The sequence below is a fragment of the Macaca nemestrina genome, chromosome X (assembly GCF_043159975.1).
Source record: "Macaca nemestrina isolate mMacNem1 chromosome X, mMacNem.hap1, whole genome shotgun sequence".
NCBI classification, from domain to species: Eukaryota; Metazoa; Chordata; class Mammalia; order Primates; family Cercopithecidae; genus Macaca; species Macaca nemestrina.
Window position 1 is genome coordinate 21,265,262 of NC_092145.1, and position 21,765 is coordinate 21,287,026.

The 21,765-nt window shown below is 38.4% G+C and overlaps 1 protein-coding gene across 4 annotated transcripts in view; it reads right to left on the reverse strand.

The window, feature by feature from the left end:
- Positions 1-21,765, reverse strand: part of LOC105481417 (PHD finger protein 6) — a 56,166-nt gene that overhangs the window by 15,911 nt on the left and 18,490 nt on the right. For 3 of the 4 annotated variants that reach the window (XM_011741010.3, XM_011741009.3, XM_011741011.3), the window contains exons 4-6: positions 20,316-20,449; positions 19,990-20,033; positions 89-258 (exon numbers count right to left, since the gene is read on the reverse strand). In XM_011741010.3, the coding sequence (XP_011739312.1) occupies positions 89-258; positions 19,990-20,033; positions 20,316-20,449 (348 nt within the window). The remainder of the gene's footprint in view (positions 1-88; positions 259-19,989; positions 20,034-20,315; positions 20,450-21,765) is intronic. The other variant, XM_011741012.3, reaches the window with a different exon arrangement.

Genomic DNA, 21,765 nt, shown 5'->3' on the forward strand with positions numbered 1-21,765 from the left:
CATTTCAAATGATGAACTTCACCTATAGTTTAAATGAAATATTCATGGTGCAACAAAGAGTAAGAATCCAACAGTTTTTTTTACTTACATAGGAACTACTTTCCATTTCGTCTGTTCCATGGGAGGATGTGGACCTGGTATCTTCCGACAGTCCTTTAAAGTTAGTTTTTCTTGGCCTTCCTTTGCGACTTTTCTTTTTACTTTTAGGTGATGAGGGCTCCAGTTCGTGTTCATTAAAACTTTCCTCTAAATCAGCTGCTTAAAAATGAACAAAAACCTTTTATGGACCAATCTCAAAATAAGTATTAGTTCATGGGTCTTTAGGACATATGTTTCTTCTTAGAATGAAACTGTCTCCAGAAATGAGGAGAAATGGTCTGTGGTATGCTCAATATAGCAACCCAATGTTTCAGATAAATGCAATAAAAATCAAATACAAATAGTTTAGTAAATTAATTTTTAGAGTTTGCTTTTGTATTTTTTTTTTTTTACCATAGGTTTCAAAGAGTTTGTAAAAGTAGAACACTTACCTAGAAAATACATTTATTGTAACTTGGAAAACTAAATGAAAATAAAGTAGATATATTTGTGCTATCCAATGTGGTAGCCACTAGCAACATGTGGCTTAAAAAAATTAAGTCAGTTATAATTAAATACAATTAAAACTTCAGTCTCATAGTCACACTGACTGCACTGCAAGAGCTTATTAGCTATATGCGGCTAGTTGCAACTGTATTAGACAGCACATATACAGTGTCACTGTCACAAAAAAAGTTCTATTGGATAACATTGGTCTAGATTACTCTTCAAACTATCATGAAAACTGAATGAATAAATTCAACAAGGAAGTCATTTACAATTGAACTAATGGATCAAGTAATTAAACAAATATTAAGTACAAAAAGAATTTCTAATACAAGCAGTAAAAGAAGTATGTTGCTAGTTAGTTGCATATGCTTTAATGAATTAAGCAAAACTGACGCAGAAATTTGAGAACTGCATTTCTCAGTAATCTGAAAAGAATTTCTACCATAATGAAAGGTGTTTCATCAGTAGTTTACTATAAATATTTTATTTATTGAGGGCCTCTGTATAAGATAATGTATTAATATTTAGTGTTTAAAAGGGTAATAAAAACCAAATGTTCACTTGCCATAAGGTCAAACTATGGAAAGTTTTAGGTACGGCTCTAATATCTTCACCATTTTTTCCTTTACCATGTTACTGATTATAATTCTAGAGACTAATTTCTCAATGAGAAACCATATCAACTCCTATGCTCAGATGTTAATATCTTTCCTACTACTTCGAAGGTTGTTTATTAGAAACGAAAGTACATTTATTATAAGAAAAGGGCAATTCAGTTGGTATACCTGAATATATATAAACTAAGGGAACTACAAGTATTAGGTTGTTTGCAAAACAGTTAATAACAATATACATGAGTGCAACTTCACAGAGCTGTGGTAGGACCTGAGGGAGTTAAGGGGAAAAGGTAAAAGTTATTGGATAGTGTTTTATAGGCAAAAACATAAATTCATGTGAATAACTTCCTGTGAAGACAGAGAAGTCAATTAAAGATGTTTTCTCTCCTTAACACAACAGCAAATTTCATGTCAGAATATACTACTTAATTTAAATATTCAAATTGACAATCTTTAATACAGGGAATTTCACTAAAAGCTGTCAGAATCACTTGCACTTGGCTGGACACGGTGGCTCACACCTGTAATCCCAGCACTTTGGGAGACCGAGGCGGACAGATCACGAGGTCAGGAGTTCAAGACCAGCCTGGCCAATATGGTGAAACCCCATCTCTACTAAAAATACAAAAAATTAGCTGGGCGTGGTGGTGCGCGCCTGTAGTCCCACCTAATTGGGAGGCTGAGGCAGAAGAATCACTTGAACCCGGGAGGCAGAGGTTGCACTGAGCCAAGATTGTGCCACTGCACGTCCAGCCTGGGTGACAAAGCAAGACTCCATCTCAAAAAAGAATTACTTGCACTTGCCAAATATTAAAATTTCTCAAAATGAAAAATCGTAACCGTTTCAATCATTCTAAGACATCTATGTGTATGTATATATAAAACATTCAGTTTTATACATATGCATACACATATAATATATTCAGTTATCTATTATGAAAATAAGCATCACTAACACCATACATAACACTATTAAATAACATTTAATAGTTGTTTAACAAATAACATTAATAAACAAATAAGATGTTTAATAAATAACATTATTAAACATCTATAAAAATTACTTAAGAACTGATTCCATTATCAAGCCAACATGATTAGTTTCCCACATGGCATATTTGTTCTAAATATGAAATCATTCCACAAAAATTTTTAACAACTTTAAAATCAATAGTAAAAGTCACGAAAAATTCATATATTTAACTATATTAGACTTTCGAACTTCTGAAAAGTATAAATTAAAAAGTGATAAATTTGGGCCGGGTGCGGTGGCTCATGCCTGTAATCCCAGCACTTTGGGAGGCCAAGGTGGGCAGATCACCTGAGATTGGGAGTTCGAGATCCTCCTGACTAACATGGAGAAACCTGTATCTACTAAAAATACAAAACTAGCTGGGCATGGTGGCGCATGCCAGTAATCCCAGCTACTCGGGAGGCAGAGACGGAAAATGGCATGAACCTGGGAGCCGGAGCTTGCAGTGAGCCAAGAGCACACCACTGCACTCCAGCCTGGGCGACAAAGTGAGACTCCGTCTCAAAAAAAAAAAAAAAAAAAAAAAAAAAAGTGGCAAATTAAAAGGCAGACAATAAACTGGAAAAAGGCCGGGCATGGTGGCCAAGGTGGTTGGATCACTTGAGGTCAAGAGTTCGAGACCAGCCTGGCCAACAAGGTGAAAACCCATCTCTACTAAAACTCCAAAAAAAAATTAGCTGAGTATGGTGTCATGTGCCTGTTAACCCAGCTACTAGGGAGGCTGAGGCAGGAGAATCACTTGAACTCAGGAGGCAGAGGTTGCAGTGAGCTGAGATCATGCCACTGTACTCCAGCCTGGGTGACAAAGCAAGACTCTGTCTCAAAAATAAAATAAAATAAAATAAAATAAAACTGGAAAAATATCTGCTTCTGCTGTACCTCTGACAAAGAATTAGTATCGTTATGACATGATAAACTCATACAAGATTAAGACCCAAATGGAAAAATAGATCAAGGATATAATCAGATAATTCTCAGAATATAAGTAGTTAATAAGCACAGTTTAAAAATATTTAACTTCTCCAGAACCAAAGTGCAAATTAAGTGATATATCATTTCCACCTATCAAAACAGCAGACTTTAAATAGTTATTAAAAGCTAAAATAAAAACCACAATGAGATACCATCTCACATCAGTCAGGATGGCTATTATTAAAGAGTCAAAAAACAATAGATGCTAGTGAGGCTGTGGAGTAAAGGGAACGTTTATACACTGTTGGTGGGAATGTAAATTAGCTCAGCCACTGGGGAAAGCAGTTTGGAAATTTCTCAAAGAACATAAAACGGAACTACTATTTGACCCAACACCACCATTACTGGGTATATATTCAAAAGGAAACAAATCATTCCACCAAAAAGACACATGCACTGGTATGTTCACCACAGCACTATTCATAATAGCAAAGACAAGGAATCAACCTAGGTGTCCATCAACAGTGGACTGGATAAAGAAAATGTGGTTTGGAGTGGAATGCCCTGCTACATGGAATACCCTGTAGCCATAATAAAGAATGAAATAATGTCCTTTGTGGCAATAAGGATATAGCAGGAACAGAAAACCAAATACAACATGCTCTCACTTATAAGTGGGAGCTAAACACTGGGTTCTCATGGACATGGAAATGGCAGTAATAGAAACTGGGGACTACTAGAGGGAGGAGAGAGGGACAAGGGCAAGGGTTGAAAAACTAACTATTGGGTACTATGCCCAGTACCTGGGTAATGGCATCATTCATACGCCAAACCTCAGTATCACATAATATACTCAGGTAACAAACCTGAGCGTGTACCCCCTGAATCTGAAATACAAGTTAAAAAAAAAAAGGTACAATAAACCCAACAAAATATGTGTTAGAAAGAAAATATAAAACAAGTGCCCCTAATTGGAGAGAGAGACTATGTTTCTGAATGAACATGATAGACAGAAAATCAGCTCTCACTACTCTGACTTTATGAAATGAAACTTAAAGTTGATTCTGTGGTCTTCTGGAAAATGGACGAGAATACACAAGATGAAAAAAAGAATACACAAGAGTATCTTTTTGAAAAGAAGATATCAAAATATACTATAAAGCAATAGCAGTTAAACCACTGGCACAAGAATAGACACATACCAGTGGAAGAGAATCTCCAAGTTTGAAAACAGACGCACATGCACATGAAAATTGAAAGTATGGTAATGGCGGCATTTCAGGTGAGTAGAAAAGACATGACAGCACAACTGGCTATCCATCTTTTAAAAATGGATACATCATACTATATGAAAAAGTTCAGATGGATTAAAAATCTAATCGTAAAGTAAACTATTAATGCAATAGGAGAAAATAGAGGAGAATTTTAAAAAATAATCTTGGATCAGGACATGTAAGAAGCCCTAAAGGAAAAGACTGGGAGATTTGACTAAAAATTAGTAACTTTTGTACAGCTAAAGGCACCATAAACTAAGTTAAAAGAAATACATTGGGCCCGGCGCGGTGGCTCAGGCCTGTAACCCCGGCGCTTTGGGAGGCCGAGCTGGGCAGATCACCTGAGGTCAGGAGTTTGAGGCCAGCCTGGCCAACATGGCGAAACCCCGTCTCTACTAAGAATACAAAAATTAGCTGGGCGTGGTGGCAGGGTGCCTGTAATCCCAGCTATTCGGTAGGCTGAGGCAGGAGAATCGCTTGAACTTGGGAGGCGGAGGTTACAGTGAGCCAAGATCGCGCCACTGCACTCCAGCCTGGTGACAAGAGCGAAACTCTGTCTAAAAAATAATAATAATAATAAATAAATAAATTGGAAGATCATTTGCATATAGTGACAGAATATCTATATTATAGAGAACACCTGCATATCAATTTTAAAAAGACAAACTCTAAGAGAAAAATGCACAAAGAACAGGAAAACGCAATTCACAAAAGAAATATAAATGACAAAAAAACATGAACAGATGCCCAACCTCACCAGTGAAAATGGAAATTAAAATTAAATGAAATAATCAGACAAAAAGACTTACACCTAGCACAGGTATGGGAATTTGACGCTGTTGGTGGGAACATAAACTAGGTAAACAGTTTCAGAAGCAACGTGACAGTACTCATTCCCCACGTTAAATGTATAGACCCTTTGACTTGGCAATCCCATTTCTAAGACTTTTATCTCATAGAGTCACTCGTATAAGTACATAAGTATATTATGTATAAGGGAAGGTGTTGCAGTATTATTTGTAATCATGAAAAAACAGATATAACCAATTTTATCAATAGATAAATCCTTAGGCCTGGGCACAGTGGCTCACGCCTATAATCTCAGCACTTTGGGAGGCCAAGGCAGGTGGACTGTTTGAGGTCAGGAGTTCAAGACCAGCCTGACCAACATGGTGAAACCCCGTCTCTACTAAAAATACAAAAATTAGCTGGGTGTGGTGGTGCACGCCTGTAATCCCAGCTACTCAGGAGGCTGAGGCAGAAGAATCACTTGAACCCAGGAGGCGGAGGTTGCAGTGAGCTGAGATCACGCCATAGCACTCCAGCCTGGGAGCCAGAACAAGTCTCAAAAAAAAAAAAAAAAAAAAGTGAAAATCTTCCTTTCACCTTCTACTTCCACCTGCTCTGTGCTTCCAGCTGGCTCCTCGGGCTCCCTAACCTGCCTCCCTCCCTAACCTCCTGACCTCCCACCAAGGAAAGCACTGTTAACTGCTTCTTTTCTCAACCTCAGTGTCTGGGTTTGAATCTTGGATCTTCCACATACTGTGTATCTTTGGACCTGAAACCTACCTCAGGGTGTTCTTAAATTAATTACATGAATTCCTGCATGTAAAGTACTTAAAACAGTGCCTGGCATATAAGACACTTTCAGTAAATGCTATTATTTTCTCTGCATATGCACGTTTTTAAAATGGTATTCTAAGCACACTATTCTGCATCTTGCTTTTTCCGCTTAATATAGCTTGACAACTTTCCATGTCAGTATATAGGAATTTACCTCCTTCCATGTAAGAGCTAATAGTAATCCATCATATTTAACCAGCCCCCTATGGTTATGACTTGTAAGTTTTCAGTGTTTTTGCTGTTACAAATGTGATGAACATCTTTCTCCATTTATCTTTGCTCACTTGTACAGTATCTTAACAGCTTTCATTTGTAAATACGTGTGTATAAGTTGGAAATAGAATAGTAAGAGCTAACATCTGAGCTTTCGAGTTTTCACTATACCAGATACGCTATGTGGTTTATATGCATTATCTCATTTGAGCCTCACAATCACTCCACAAAGTTGTAACGGTCATCTTCCCAACCCCCCCTTCATCCCCCACCACCCTGTTTTACAGATAAGGAAGTTTAGAAAGGTTAAGTAATTTTGCCCAAGGTCACAAAGCTAGAGAATGGCAGAGCTGGGACAAATACGTATATGTCAGTGAATAACTACAAGGATGCTCTTAAAATAGTAATATTCATTGTCATGGAAATACACATTTCCATATGCTCCTGGATGTTAGAAAAAGAACAGTTATGCTTATGTATGCACATAATTGGTCTGGAAGGAAACACAAGAAACTCACAGATAGTAGTGTTTGCTTTTAGCAGAAGAATTCAGAAAAGGATACAAGGGCACAGGTGACAGGAAAGCCTGATTTTTGTACAATGTTCATGTACCTATTCAAAATAAATACGATAAAAGGTAACATTTTACACTTGTATTCACAACTGCAATTTCTAAAAATCCAGGCTGATAAAGTAGGTGACAAACAGGGTTGTCCTCCTTCCCAAGCCACCAAACATTCCGAGCCTCTTATCAGCACAGCTTGCAGATGTCTGTGTCACTTTAGAATGGCCAGGCCCCTCTCTATTACCCTTCTGCTCTTTTCTGGCCCCTATGGGGAGGGGAATGCCCAACTTACCAGGACACCAACTCTCTTCCTAGTACTGCAAAGCCCTGTCTGTCCCTTTCCTGATTCTCTTCTCTTAGTAACCAATGTTTTCCTCATTTTACAACTTCCTGGTTTACGCTCCACCTTCCTCCTCCTAAGTTCTCCCATCAGTTAACAGTGTGAAGTAGAAAGGATAACTGGACAGAACGTCTGAAATTGCCACTTACTAGGTCTTAACTTGGTTAAGTTACTTACCATTCACAAGTGTCCTCATGTGTCAAATGGGACTAATGTTAATACCTTTCTTACAAGGCTGCTTGAAGAAATTACCTGTGAAAAATGCTTTGTAAACTATAAAATTATATTTGTTAGTTAATACTCTTGGCATATCTTGTGTAGTCTGTAAACTCTTTGTCCACATGGGGACTCTTTCTTAAATTCCCCAAGGTGCTCACACCTTGCAGGCACTCAATAAATGCTTGTCAGAGTTAAAAAAAAAAAAAAAAAGAAAGAAACAAACAAAAAGGACAGGCATTAAGATTGAGGCAAGCATCACCACCTCTGCTTTGAATCTTCATAGTTGCTGCAAAAGGAAAACTGGAGGACATTCGTCCTGCTTTTTCCAGTGTAAACATGATGTGCATTTACTCTGGAAGTGCGGAGTCATTTGTGAACTCAGTTTCCTGCTTTTTCAGGAAAGGTATCAGGTAAATGATTTATATACATATATATATGTATATAATATATATACACATACACATGCATATACAAACACATGCACATATACATACACATGGATATACAAATTTGTAGCATACACCCAAAATATATTATTAATTAAGTGTGCTAAAATGAAATCTGATGCCTGGGATTACTTCAAAATAATCCAGACGAAGAAAGTGAGTGGGGGGTAAAGATGAAACGTTATGCTGTTATTTCTACTTTTGCTTAAGTTTGAAATTTCCTATAATGAAAGTTTGTACAATGTGCTAAACCAAACATGGGCATACACAATGCCTAACACAGTACTCTGCACATGGGTGAATCAGAAAGAATATGGAGTAGGCCAGGCACAGTTGCTCACGCCTATAATCCCAGCACTTTGGGAGGCTGAGGCGGGTAGATCACCTGAGGTCAGGAGTTCGAGACCAGCCTGGCCAACGTAGCAAAACCCTGCCTCTACTAAAAATACAAAAATTATCCGGGCATGGTGGTGGGCGCCTGTAATCCCAGCTACTTGGCTGAGGTGGGAGGATCGCTCGAACCTGGGAGGTGGAGGCTGCAGTGAGCCGAGATCGCACCACTGCACTCCAGCCTGGGTGACAGAATGAGACAAACAAACAAAAAAAGAATATGGAGTCAGTTTTACACGGTGCAAAGACCACAATATGAATACACTACTAAAATTTTCCAAGTTAAAGTACAAAGAATTTAAATTCCATTGTCATCTAAGGAAGAGCACATGAAAAGATGGTGATAAAAGCAGGTGGAAGTTTAAAGGAATAATAATGATATAGAACACAGTATTTACAGACATCTTCAAGATATCGTGGGTTTGCTTCCAGACTACCACAGTAAAGCAAATATCGCAGTAAAGCAAATCACACGAATGTTTTCGCTTCCCAGTGCATTTAAAAGTTATGTTTACACTATATTGTAGTCTACTAAGTGTATAATAGCATTATGTATATAAAAAGGTATGTACCTTCATTAAAAATACTTTATTGCTAAAAATAAATGCTAACAATCATCTGAGCTTTCCAGTAAGTTGTAATCTTTTTGCTGGTGAAGGGTCTTGCCTTGATGCTGTTGGCTGCTAACTGATCAAGGTGGTGGATGGCTGAAGGATGGGGTGGCTGTGAAAATTCCTTAAATTAAGACAACACTGAAGTTTGCCGCACTGATGGACTCTTTCTTTTATGAAATATTTCTCTATAGAATGAGATGCTGTTTGATAGCATTTTACCCACAGGAAAAATTCTTTCAAAATTAGAATCAATCCTCTCAAACCCTGCCACTGCTTTATCAACCATGTTTACAGAATATTCTAAATACTTTGTTGTCGTTTCAACAATGTTCACAGCATCATCACCAGAAGTACACTCTATCTCAAGAAACTACTTTCTTTGCTCATCCATAAGAAGCAAACTCCTCATCTGTTAAAGTTTGATCATGAGATTACAGCAATCCAGTCCCATCTTCAGGCTCCACTTCTAATTCTAGTTCTCTTACTATTTCTACCACATCTGCAGTGACTTCCTCCACCGAAGTCTTACACCTCTCAAAGTCATCCGTGAGGGTTGGAATAAACTTCTTCCAAATTCCTGTTAACGTCAATATTTTGACCTCTGTCCTTGAATCACAAATGTTCTCAATGGCATCCAGAATGATGAATCCTTTCCAGAAGGTTTTTAATTGCCTTGCCCAGATTAATCATAGAAATCACTATGTATGGCAGCTACAGCCTTATGAAATGTATTTCTTAAATAATAAGACTTGAAAGTCCAAAGTACTCCTTGGTCCATGGGCTCTATGGACTGCAGAATTAATGCTGTACTAGCATGACACGAAGACAACATTCATCTCCTTGTAGATCTCTGTCAGAGCTCTTGGATGACCAGATGCATTGTCAATAAGCAGTAATATTTTGAAAGGAATCTTTTTCTCTGACCAGTAGGTATCAAGAGTGGGCTTAAAATATTCAGTAAACCATGCTATAAACAGATGTGCTATCATTCATTTATAGAGCATAAACAGAGTAGATTTATTGTAATTCTGAGGGCCCTAGGATTTTTTAAATGGTAAATGAGGATTGGCTTTAAAGTCACCAGCTGCATTAGCCCCTAACAAGACTCAGTCTGTACTTTGAAGCTTTGAGTCCAGGCATTGACGTCTCTCTAGCTACAAATGTCCTAGATGGCATCTTCCTCCAATACAAGGCTGTTTCATTGATATTAAAAATCTGTTGTTTTGTGTAGGCAACTTCACCAATGATCTTAGCTAGATCCTCTGTATAACTCACTATATTTCTACATCAGCACTTGCTGCTTTCACCTTGCACCTTTATTGTTATGGAGACTTCTTTCCTTAAATCTGATGAACCAACCTCTGCTAGCTTCAAATTTTTCTTCTGTAGATTCCTTACCTCTCTCAGCCTTCATAGAATTGAAGAATTAGAGGCTTGCTCTAGATTAGGCTTTGGCTTAAGGGAATGTTGTGGCTGGTTTATCTTCTATCCAGACCACCAAAACTTTCCCCATATCAGCAATAGGGCTGTTTCACTTTCTTATCATTTGTGTGTTCCCCGGAATAGCACTTTTAACTTCCTCCAAGAACTTTTTTTTTTGCATTCACAACTTGGTTGTTTGGTACAAGAGGCCTAGCTTTTGGCCTGTCTCAGCTTTCAACATGCCTTCCTCACTAAGCTTAATAATTTCAGCTTTGAATTTAAAGTGAGAAAAGTACAACTCTCCCTTTTACTTAAACACTTAAGAGGCCATTAGAGGGTTATTAATTGGTCTAATTTCAATACTGTTATGTCTTAGAGAATAGGGAAGCCCAAAAAGAGGGAGAGAGATGGAGAATGGTTGGTTGGGGAGGCAGCCAGAACACACATCACATTTATCAATTAAGTTCACTGTCTTACATGGGCACGGTTCATGATGTCCCAAAACAATTTGCAATAGCAATATCAAAGATTATTGATCATAGATCACCAAAACGGATAAAAAAAATGAAAAGGTTTGAAATATTGTGAGAATTGCCAAAATGTGACAGAAACAAAGTGAGCACATCCTGTCAGAAAAAATGATGCCAACAGACTTGTTCAATGCAAGGTTGCCACAAATCTTCAATTTGTAAAAAATGCAGTATCTGTGAAGCACAATAAACTGAAGTGCAATAAAGTAAGGTATGCCTGTACTGAGCCATTGTTTAGAGTTGTACACACATTATTTTTCATTTAATCCTTAGAATAATCCTATGAGGTAGGTTTAAAAAAAACAAAACAAAACAAATTTTACAGATGCAATATCTAACGCTCTCCTCTGAGAGAGATCAAGTAATTTGCCCCAGATCATGTGCCTAGGATGTGACAGAGCTAAGATTCAAATACAGACCTTATTTCAAAGCCAATACTCTTAACCAGTATATAATACTGCTTCCCAGTACTTCATAAGTCTATTCAGTGCTACTCAACTTAAAAGGTTTTTAAAGAGCTTAATACCAACATCGAAATCTCCCTATATTTCTATTTAATAAAAGTAATGCAAACTGTGGCCAGGTGCAGTGGCTCACGCCTGTAATCCCACCACTTTGGGAGGCCAAGGCGGGTGGATCACGAGGTCAGGAGATTGAGACCATCCTGGCCAACATGGTGAAACCCTGCCTCTACTAAAAATAGAAAAATTAGCTGGGCGCGGTGGCGCCTGCCTGTAATCCCAGCTACTCGGGAGGCTGAGGCAGGACAATCACTTGAACCAGGGAGGCAGAGGTTGCAGTGAGCTGAGATCGTGCCACTGTACTCTAGCCTGGGCAACAGAATGAGACTCTGTCTCAACCAAACGAACAAACAAAAAACAAACAAAACACTAAGTAAATATTAAAGCAGGTAAAGGCTGCAAATCTACATAAATTATAACATTTTTAAGATACTTTTAACATAACTATGGTGACCCTATTTCCTGAAACATAAACTGAGTTATATCATTTGACAAGCAATTTCTAATATAAAGTTTCAGAACTGTCCATTAGGGAATCCACCAGGTTCTTGAATAAAATACAGACTATAGCCTCCAAGGTTAGGCACAAAAGATTCCTTTACACCATCTCAGAAAGCACAGGATTTTGTGGGTCACTGTAGTTCTAACACTTATCACCACTTTATCTTTTTAAGTAATTTCAGACTTATAAAAAAAGTTGTCATAAAAATTCCTGTATACCCTTCACTCAGATTCTAAAAATAATGTTTTACCACATTTGCTTTATCATTCATTCTCTCTCAATATCCATACACATTTTTTCCTGAAAGGTTTAAGAGTAAAATGCAGCCATGATGTCACCACTGTATTTTAATGTTTGTTACATATCTGTCACTAAATTATGCCCTCCCCAACTCCCCCAAAACTAAAATTTGTCTCATTTGATACATGAGGACACTTCACCTTGTGAATAAGTTAAACAAGTTAAGACCTCGTGGGGCAGTTTCAGACTTTCTGTCCAGATATCCTCTCTGTCCAGATATCCTTTCTACTTCACACTGTTAAATGATGTGAGAACTTAGGAGGAGGAAGATGGAGCATAAACTAGGAAGAAGGTAAGATGAGGAAAATAGTGGTTAAGAAGAGAAGACAATCAGTAAAGGGACAGACAGGGCTTTATAATACTAGGAGGAGTGTTGGTGTACTGGTAAATTGGGCATTACTCTCCCCAATTTACCATACTCAAAAACCTTATAATCACATAAAATGGTTCTATTTCTGACATCCCTATGTCACACTCTGGGACCACAAATGCTTGTTTTCCTAAGTACTTTCATTCTCATTGTTCTTCAACCCTATTAGGACCTCCAGTCCATTGATGACTTCTTGTTTCTTGTTCTCCTGCCATCACTTCCCTCCCTATCTCACTCAAACTGCTCTCTTGCAAATATCTGAAACTCCCATATCCCTTTACTTCATTAAACTCACTTGGCAAGATCCCAATTTTTATTTACCCTACTAGCCACTTTCTCTATGCACATACAGGATCCTGAATTACTGGTGGAAAAGTCACATCACTTGACTGATGGGAATCACTGCATAAACTCATAGGTACTAACCTCAACAGCGCCCTTAACCTATTCTGGAAACCTTACATTTCTCCAAGCAAACTTCCTCTCCCCGTCTTCAGAGCTATTCTTTCAAATAGTTCTCTTTCCTCCAGCTTCCAACCCTCACACCTTTTGCTACATTCTCCTTCACAGAGAAGACAGACCAGATAGGAGCCACTTATCCTCTTTGTTCCCTCCTACTACAGTGGAAGTGCCCTCCTATCACAGGCCAGTTGTTTTGCTTGTGTGCTGAATCCTTTTTCCTTTACCTTCAATCTCTTCCTGCCCAAAGCATCCTTTCTCATAAGTGTCTATCAATCAATTAATTCTCCTCCTTAAAAAAAAAAGCCAAAGGCTGGGAGTGGTGGCTCACACTTGTAATCCCAGCACTTTGAAAGGCTGAGGTGGAGGACTGCTTGAACCCAGGAGTTTGAGACCAGCCTGGGCAATGTGGCAAAACCCCATTTCTACCCCCCCCCAAAAAAAAAAAAAAATTAGCCAGGTGTGGTGGCACATGCCTGTAGTTCTAGCTACTCAGGAGGCTGAGGTGGGAGGATCACTTGAGCCTGGGAGGCTGAGGCTGCAGTGAGCCATGATTGAGCCACTGGACTCCAGCCTGTGTGATAGAGTGAGACTCTGTCTCAAAATAATAAATAAAAATAAAAGGCAATTAAGTGAAAGAGGCCAATCTGAAAAAAGCTATACACTGTATGATTCCAACCATGACATCCTGGAAAAGGCAAAGCTATGGAGACAGTAAAAGTATCAGTGGTTGCCAGAGGTTTGGGAGGGAAAAGGGATGAACAGGTAGAGCACAGGGGATTTTCAGGGCAATGAAATGATTCTGTATGATACTGTAATGGTAGGTACATGTCATTATATACATGTCAAAACCCATAGCATGTACCACACCAAGAGTGCACTAACTTAAACTATGGACTTTGGGTGATAATGATGTGCCAATATCACCCAGTCTGGTGTGGGATGTTAATAGTGGGTAGGCTGTGTGTGTGTGTGCGTGTGTGTGTGTGTGTGTGTGTGTGTGTGTGTTAGGGGTTGGGGAACAGGAGATATATGCTCAATTTTGCTATGAACCTAAAACTGTTCTAAAAATAAAGTCTATTAATCAAGGGAAAAAAGCCACCCTTTAACCTCCTTCTAACTATTCCCCTCCCCTTTACAAGCAAACTTATTAGGAGGCTTACCTGTGTTACTCTTAACATCCTACACCAGAGTGGTACATTTGTTACAATGGATGAACCAATATAGGCATATCATTATTACCTGAAGTCCACAGTTTACATTAGGGTACTCTTAGTGTGGTACATTCTATGAATTTTGACATGTATGTAACATGCCATGTCACAAATCTCCAATTTCTCACTTCCCATTTGTCGAGGTGCATATCAATATGGCTTTTGCCCCTATTACTTTACCCAAACTATTTTCTAAGGTCACCCATGGCTCCGTTGTCACTGAATCCAATGGATGCTTTTTCAACAGTCTACCAAGTTGACCATTTGGTTCCTTCAGGAACTACTCTCTTCCTTCCTTTGGTTTCCAGGATGTAACACTAATCTGACTTTCCTCCTCCCTCTCTAGCCATTGTTTCTCTCTCCCTTTGAAGGCCCATCCTTCTATACCCAGCCTTTAATTGTTAAAAGTTCCTCAAGGCTCAGTCCTAAGCCCTTTCCTCTTCTGAACTCTCTCCTTAGGGGATTTTTACTCCACTCACAAAGATGCAATTATTTATACTCTCACTTGGCAAATTTCTATCTCTAGCCAAGGTCTCTATTCTGAGAACAAGAACCATATAATCAATCCATCTGCTTCTCTGATATCCCCACTTAACTAACTCATAGGTATCTTTTTTTTTTTTTTTTTTGGAGACGGAGTCTCGCTCTGTCACCCAGGCTGGAGTGCAGTGGCCGGATCTCAGCTCACTGCAAGCTCCGCCTCCCGGGTTCACGCCATTCTCCTGCCTCAGCCTCCCGAGTAGCTGGGACTACAGGCGCCCGCCACCTCGCCCGGCTAGTTTTTTGTATTTTTTAGTAGAGACGGGGTTTCACCGTGTTAGCCAGGATGGTCTCGATCTCCTGACCTCGTGATCCACCTGTCTCGGCCTCCCAAAGTGCTGGGATTACAGGCTTGAGCCACCGCGCCCGGCCAATAGGTATCTTAAACTTGATCTTTCAAACTTAAGTCATCAACTTTCCCCAAAAGCTTACTTCACCTCTCCTGTTATCTAAGCAAATGGCAACATCAGTCACCCATTTGCATATGCCAGAAACCTTGGAGTCATCTCTAATATCTCTTTTCCCTCATCTCTATACTGGATGCACCTGCTAAGTGCTATCAATTCTATCTTCAAACACTCTTCCTAAATTTGTCTACTTCTGCTCAACCCCGTAATTACAACTCTAGTCCAAGCCTGCTATCATTACCAAACAGGATTCCTACAACAAGCCATTCTGTTTGCTTAAAACCCTCAATTATCTCTTGCTGTTCTTAGGATGATATTCAAAATCCCTACCAATCTGGCCCATGTACTCTCCTTCCAACCTCATGTGCCACTCTACCTATCATTTTTGTTTGTTTGAGTAAGAGACAGAGTCTCACTCTGTTGCCTAGGCTAGAGTGCAGTGGCGTGATCGTAGCTCACTGCAGCCTTGAAATTCTGGGCTCAAGTAATCCTCCTGCCTCAGCCTCCTGAGTAGCTGGGACTATAGGTGCACAGAACCATGCTCAGTTAATTTTTAAATTTTTTGTAGAGAGAGGGTCTCGCTATGTTGTCCAGGCTGGTCTTAAACTCCTGGCCGTAAGCCATCTCCTCACTGGAGCCTCCCAAAATGCTGGGATTACAGGCATGAACCACCATGCCTGCCCCGATCTATCTTTTACTTACATAGCTTTCTATCAATTCCTTGGAAGTATCAAGTTCCTTCCTGTCTAAGTTTTCAAAGATCCTGTTCCTTCTGCATAGAATGTGCCTCCAATCCTCTTTAGTCTTTTAAGACTTAATTTAAAAGAAATTTTCTCACAGGTCCCCCCAAACATTTGCTCATGGCACTCTAATTTCTCATTCATATGATTTATTACAATTGTAACCTATTACTTGTGCAACTATTTATTTAGTGTACATCTCTCACATTAGACTTCAAGACCTTTAAAGGGGCAGAGACCCATCTAATTTATCCCTATCTCCCCAATTACCTAACAGGCCTGGCAAATAGTAGCTGAAATATATTTACCAGCTTGTATATAATTCCAGAGGGACTGTGTCCTCAGTTAACTGTCACCATTGATAGGGGAGATATTTTGCATCAGAAATGCTTTCCTTTTATTTTGGAGACTGAGTCTTGTTCTGTCACCCAGACTGGAGTGCAAATGGCGTAATCTCGGCTCACTGCAACCTCCGCCTCCTGGGTTCAAGCAATTCTCCCACTTCAGCCTCCTGAGTTGCTGGGATTACAGGTGTGCGCCACCACACCCAGCTAATTTTTGTATTTTTAGTAGAGACGGGGTTTCACCATGTTGGCCAGGCTGGTCTCGAACTCCTGACCTCAGGTGATCCACTAGCCTTGCCGTCCCAAAGTGCTGGGATTACAGGAGTGAGCCACTGCGCCAGCCCAGAAATGCTTTCTTGTATGTTTGGAATGATTTTATAGGCAGCTTATCTAAGCCCATCACCACTAACAGGTAAATACATATAGTTCCTGGGATGGGCATTCTAATAACCTAGTGACATAATGATAGTTAAAAACTCCATATAGATTTTAAATTGCTTTCCAAATTCACAGTCCACTTTTTCTGAAGCAAAACGGATGACATAGGTTTTAGGTATTTAATATTCAATAATATTTTATTTGTGATGGGAAAATTGAATTGCTATATTATGCAATTATTCTCAAATTTAGTATTTCAAAAGAGCTCATTTTATATAAAGCTAACATGGCAGACTGAATGATATATTAATAGCATTTATCATATCAAGTATTAGCAAAGTAAGTATTGAGCCACAGATGGCAAATGACCAAGACATTACCATAGATATTCATTCCTCTTTGCTCTGGAGACTAGTGCAGCACAATTTTTAAAAGACAGTCCCTGAAATACAATCCTATAACCTCCCATCATAAATCACGATCATAAAGGAGAACATACGTTTCCCATTAGAACAATGGAATAATTGGAAGTTCTGTTTCTGACAAAGCACTCAAAATCAACTAAATTTGAGATAGATCAATGTGATAAAAGCCAGAAATCAATAAACATAAAGCTTTAATACTTTATAGAATTATTCTTTCAAGGCCCACAATGTGAATATAAATACACTATATATAAAAATGATACAAACCCCCGCCCACTGTTCTACAGACGTACACATCGAATCCCAAATTCAAATTAATTGTATCACAAATCTGAAGTTATAATAATGCTGCCAGTTACATTAAAAGAAAAGTTGTCTTGAAAAGTATGAATTTAGATCTCTCACTATTAAGTTTCACAGGGCTAAAACATGGCCAAAATTATTCTCCTTTATATAGTTTGCAGTGACTTCTCCCTACCACTAGATGGTACTATCAGCTTCAGAAATTCAGGGAATAAAATGGGAGCTGTTTATATTAATCAGTATATATTAATCATCCTTAATTATCTCAAATATCCTGTCTCAGTGTGCTCATACTTGTATTCATCAGATCATGAGTCTCAATCCTCAGCTTAACATACAGCATAACATAGTCTCAATCCTCAGCTTAACATACAGCATAACATAGTCTCAATCCTCAGCTTAACATACAGCATAACATAGTCTCAATCCTCAGCTTAACATACAGCATAACATTGTCTAAATCCTCAGCTTAACTTGGATTGTTTGAAATGGGGATGGATACCCCATTCTCCATGATGTGCTTATTTAACATTGCATGCCTGTATCAAAATATCTCATGTACCCCATAAATATAGACACCTACCCTGTACTCACAAAAATTAAAAATTGATTAAGAAAAAACCATATAGGGCCACTATAATCTTAAAGAGTATGAAATAAATGTACTGTTAAAATCTGAAATAATTAAAGGTGGAAAAGCATACTCAATCTTTCACAAAGGATTTTCCAATTCAATTCTAGAATTCAGTGAGGAGAAAACAGAAGAAAAGCATTATTAAGGTTTTTTGCGTCATATTTTATCACCTCGAAAAACATTGTTATTATTTATCCAGTTTGTTTACCTTAAAGACTAGATTTTGCTAATGACTGTGTTTTTAACCAATACTTTAAAGTATCTGGACTAATCTCAAGTCCAGAAGTGGAAACAATATTGTTTTGTATTACAAAAGCCAAGATCTAGAGATCAAAAAGGACCACCAATTTTAACATGCGAATACCAATAATTAGGTAAATCTTTATAAAAGAAACAACTTCCTAAAACAACAGTGCTCAAACCATTATAATTCTAAGCAACATATTCTCAAAAGCAGACAAAAATTTTAAAGATTTCTAATCTAAATGAAGGAATAGAACAATTGCAGATTACATCTAAGCCATTTTATATTGCTAGTAAAAGTATCAAAACCATCTGTTTGAAAATGTTTGAAACAAGTCAGAACTCAGTATCAGAGTTTTCCCATACTTTTTACAGACCAAGTACAACTTGGCTAACCACATATAAACATGACTAACCTGGTTTTATATAAATTTAAGTAGAAACAAACTATAAAATAATGTTTAAAGTTTGTATTTTAAATTTGGTTACTTATTAACACATTCACATTTTTTTAAGTACTACAAATGTGAATAAAAATTTAACAGAAAGCCTGGTGATCACAAAATGTACTACTATTACCAAGTTCACATCATTTATAATATGACAGTAGCAAGGATCCCAATTAGCATCCTTAAAGAAACACACAGCTGACCAGGCACAGTGGCTCATGCCTGTAATTCCAGCACTTTGGGAGGCCGAGGAGAGTGGATCACCTGAGGTCAGGAGTTCAAGCCCAGCCTGGCCAACATGGCGAAATCCCGTCTCTTCTAAAAATACAAAAATTAGCAGAGTGTAGTGGTGGGTGCCTGTAATCCCAGCTACTCAGGAGGCCGAGGCGGGAGAATCGCCTGAACCCAGGAGGCAGAGGCTGCAGTGATCTGAGATTGCGCCACTGCACTCTGGGCAACACAGCAAGATTCCATCTCAAAAAAAGAAAGAAAACAGAAAAGAAACGAGGCCAGGCGCGGTGGGTCACGCCTGTAATCCCAGCACTTTGGGAGGCCAAGGTGGGCGGATCACGAGGTCAGGAGATCAAGACCATTCTGGCTAACACAGTGAAACCCCGTCTCCACTAAAAATACAAAAAATTAGCCAGGCGTGGTGGCAGGCGCCTGTCGTCCCAGCTACTCGGGAGGCTGAGGCAGGAGAATGGTGTGAACCTGGGAGGCGGAGCTTGCAGTGAGCCGAGATTGCACCACTGCACTCCAGCCTGGGCAACAGAGTGAGACTCCGTCTCAAAAAAGAAAGAAACGAAACATGCAGCCACCAGCGTAATTTCTTACTAAAGATAGATTTTCAACATATACTTTACAAGGACTTTGGGGTAAAAGTTTTCTTACAAGTTCAGATCTTGGCTGGGCGCGATGGCTCATGCCTGTAATCCCAGCACTTTGGGAGGCTGAGGCAGGTGGATCACGAGGTCAGGAGTTCAAGAGCAGCCTGGCCAACATGGTGAAACCCTGTCTCTACTAAATATACAAAAATAAGCTGGCATGATGGCGCGCATCTGTAATCCCAGCTACTCAGGAGGCTGAGGCAGGAGAATCGCTCGAAACTGGAAGGCTGAGGTTGCAGTAAGCTGAGATCACGCCACTGCACTCCAGCCTGGGTGACAGAGCAAGACTTCGTTTCAGAAAAAAAAAAAAGTTCAGATCTTTTTACTATGCACATTAGTTTATCCTAATACTTTTCTCAATTCTTCTAAATGTACTGAATGTTGAGATATATCTTATGGTTAAAATTGATATAGTACAATTCACTAATTTGTACTCAAATTTCTTCTTGAAACTGAAAAGTGGCTGAAACGTGGCTAAATGATGTACCTTCGGAGTTATGTGCAGTTTTCTTGTGTTTTCGGCAATAGACCCTATAAAAAATGAAGAAATCAAAAATTAGTAAGCAAACTAAACTAAACTCACTTTTCAAGTTAAGAAAATGAGCAGTACACTTCACCCCCATTCACTAGCTGGATTCAAAAAATATTATTAAACTTTCTGTACTATTTCTCTAAGTATTAAATTTCTTATCAAAAACACCCTTTATGATGACGATGAAATGCTTTGAAATGGGAAAAATTTTTACAAAAGCTCAAAGAAAGTATAATTGTTAAAAAAAAAAAAAAAAACTTAAAGAGAAGTTAAATAATTACATGTAAATTCCTTGTGAAGGTTTCTCTCGTATTTGAGCTTTATCATGCAATGCACAGTGGTAGTGGTATGTCCTGTGACATGTTTTCACATCACAACCAATTGTTGCTCCAGGACAATGGCACAAAGAACACATCTAAGGCAAAACGACAAAATATTATTATTAGTATGTGACTTTCTAAGGCTGTATATCAGATTAGAGGCATATCAATTTCTGTCAAGGAAACAAATTGGTTATTGAAAACTTTTGTAATTAATGCTATTTTTCTTGTTTTCTCTCCTTAGAATAACCAGAATAAAATTCTTCTGGGGTATTTTGTTCCCACGTTAAACACTGACAAAATTAACAGAATATTATTAATGTCTATTATTTCATTATGGTCAAGAGAAAATTTGAAATACTGTAATTCAGGAATGTGAGCTGTATGTAACATTATAAAAGAGAACTTTTTATGCAATCCAGATCTTCCTGGGTATAAGTAACTGGAGAAAATGTCTCATACCAGAAAAAAATGTTTCTCTTAAAATTTCCACTTAATTGCTAGGCATGGTGGCTCATGCCTGTAATCCCAGCACTTTAGGAGGCAGAGGCGGGCGGATCACAAGGTCAGGAGTTCAAGACCAGCCTGGCCAATATGGTGAAACCCCAACTCTACTAAAAATACAAAAAAATTAACTGGGCGTGGTAGCGCACGTCTGTAACCCCATCTACTTGGGAGGCTGAAGCAGAACTGCTTGAACCTAGGAGGTGGAGGTTGCAGTGAGCCAAGATCGCGCCACTATACTCCAGCCTGGGCAACAGAGCGAGACTCCGTCTTAAAAAAAAAAAAGAAATTCCACTTAATTAATGAGACTCTGTGGGAAAAAAATCTCACATAACTTACTATTTGAAAACCTGGTAAAATCCATTTAAAGTGAGGGAAGGAGAGAGGATAAAAGAATTAGGTAGTGTTTTTAATACCTTGAGCTCTGAGACTATTTTATGATGTCAAGTTGATTATATTGTGAAAATATGCACGGTACTTCAGTTTAATCTATGTCACTTACCTCTTGCATTACGAATTCAGGTAAACATATAACAGATGCTTTCAATGTATTTTATTATACCTTACCTTTTGAATTTAATGGATAATTCATATTGATTAACTAGCTCATACTCTACATTTAGGAAAAAAGTTATCTTTAAAAAGTTATGTAACAATGACTTTCAGTGGTTTTGATTAACATATCATAATGTACTGTACCAAGTGAACATTTATAATGAGGCCATTTAACTGTAGATGACATGCCCAAATAGATTCACAACAAGCTAAATCTAAAAAACTGTTCATTTGTTACTTGGTTGCTGGACATCTTGTTCTAAAGTGTTCTCATCCCTCTTTTTATTAATTTGAACATGAAGAACACTTAGCATTCCTAACTTTTGGATTACTCGGCCTCTAAGCAATATTG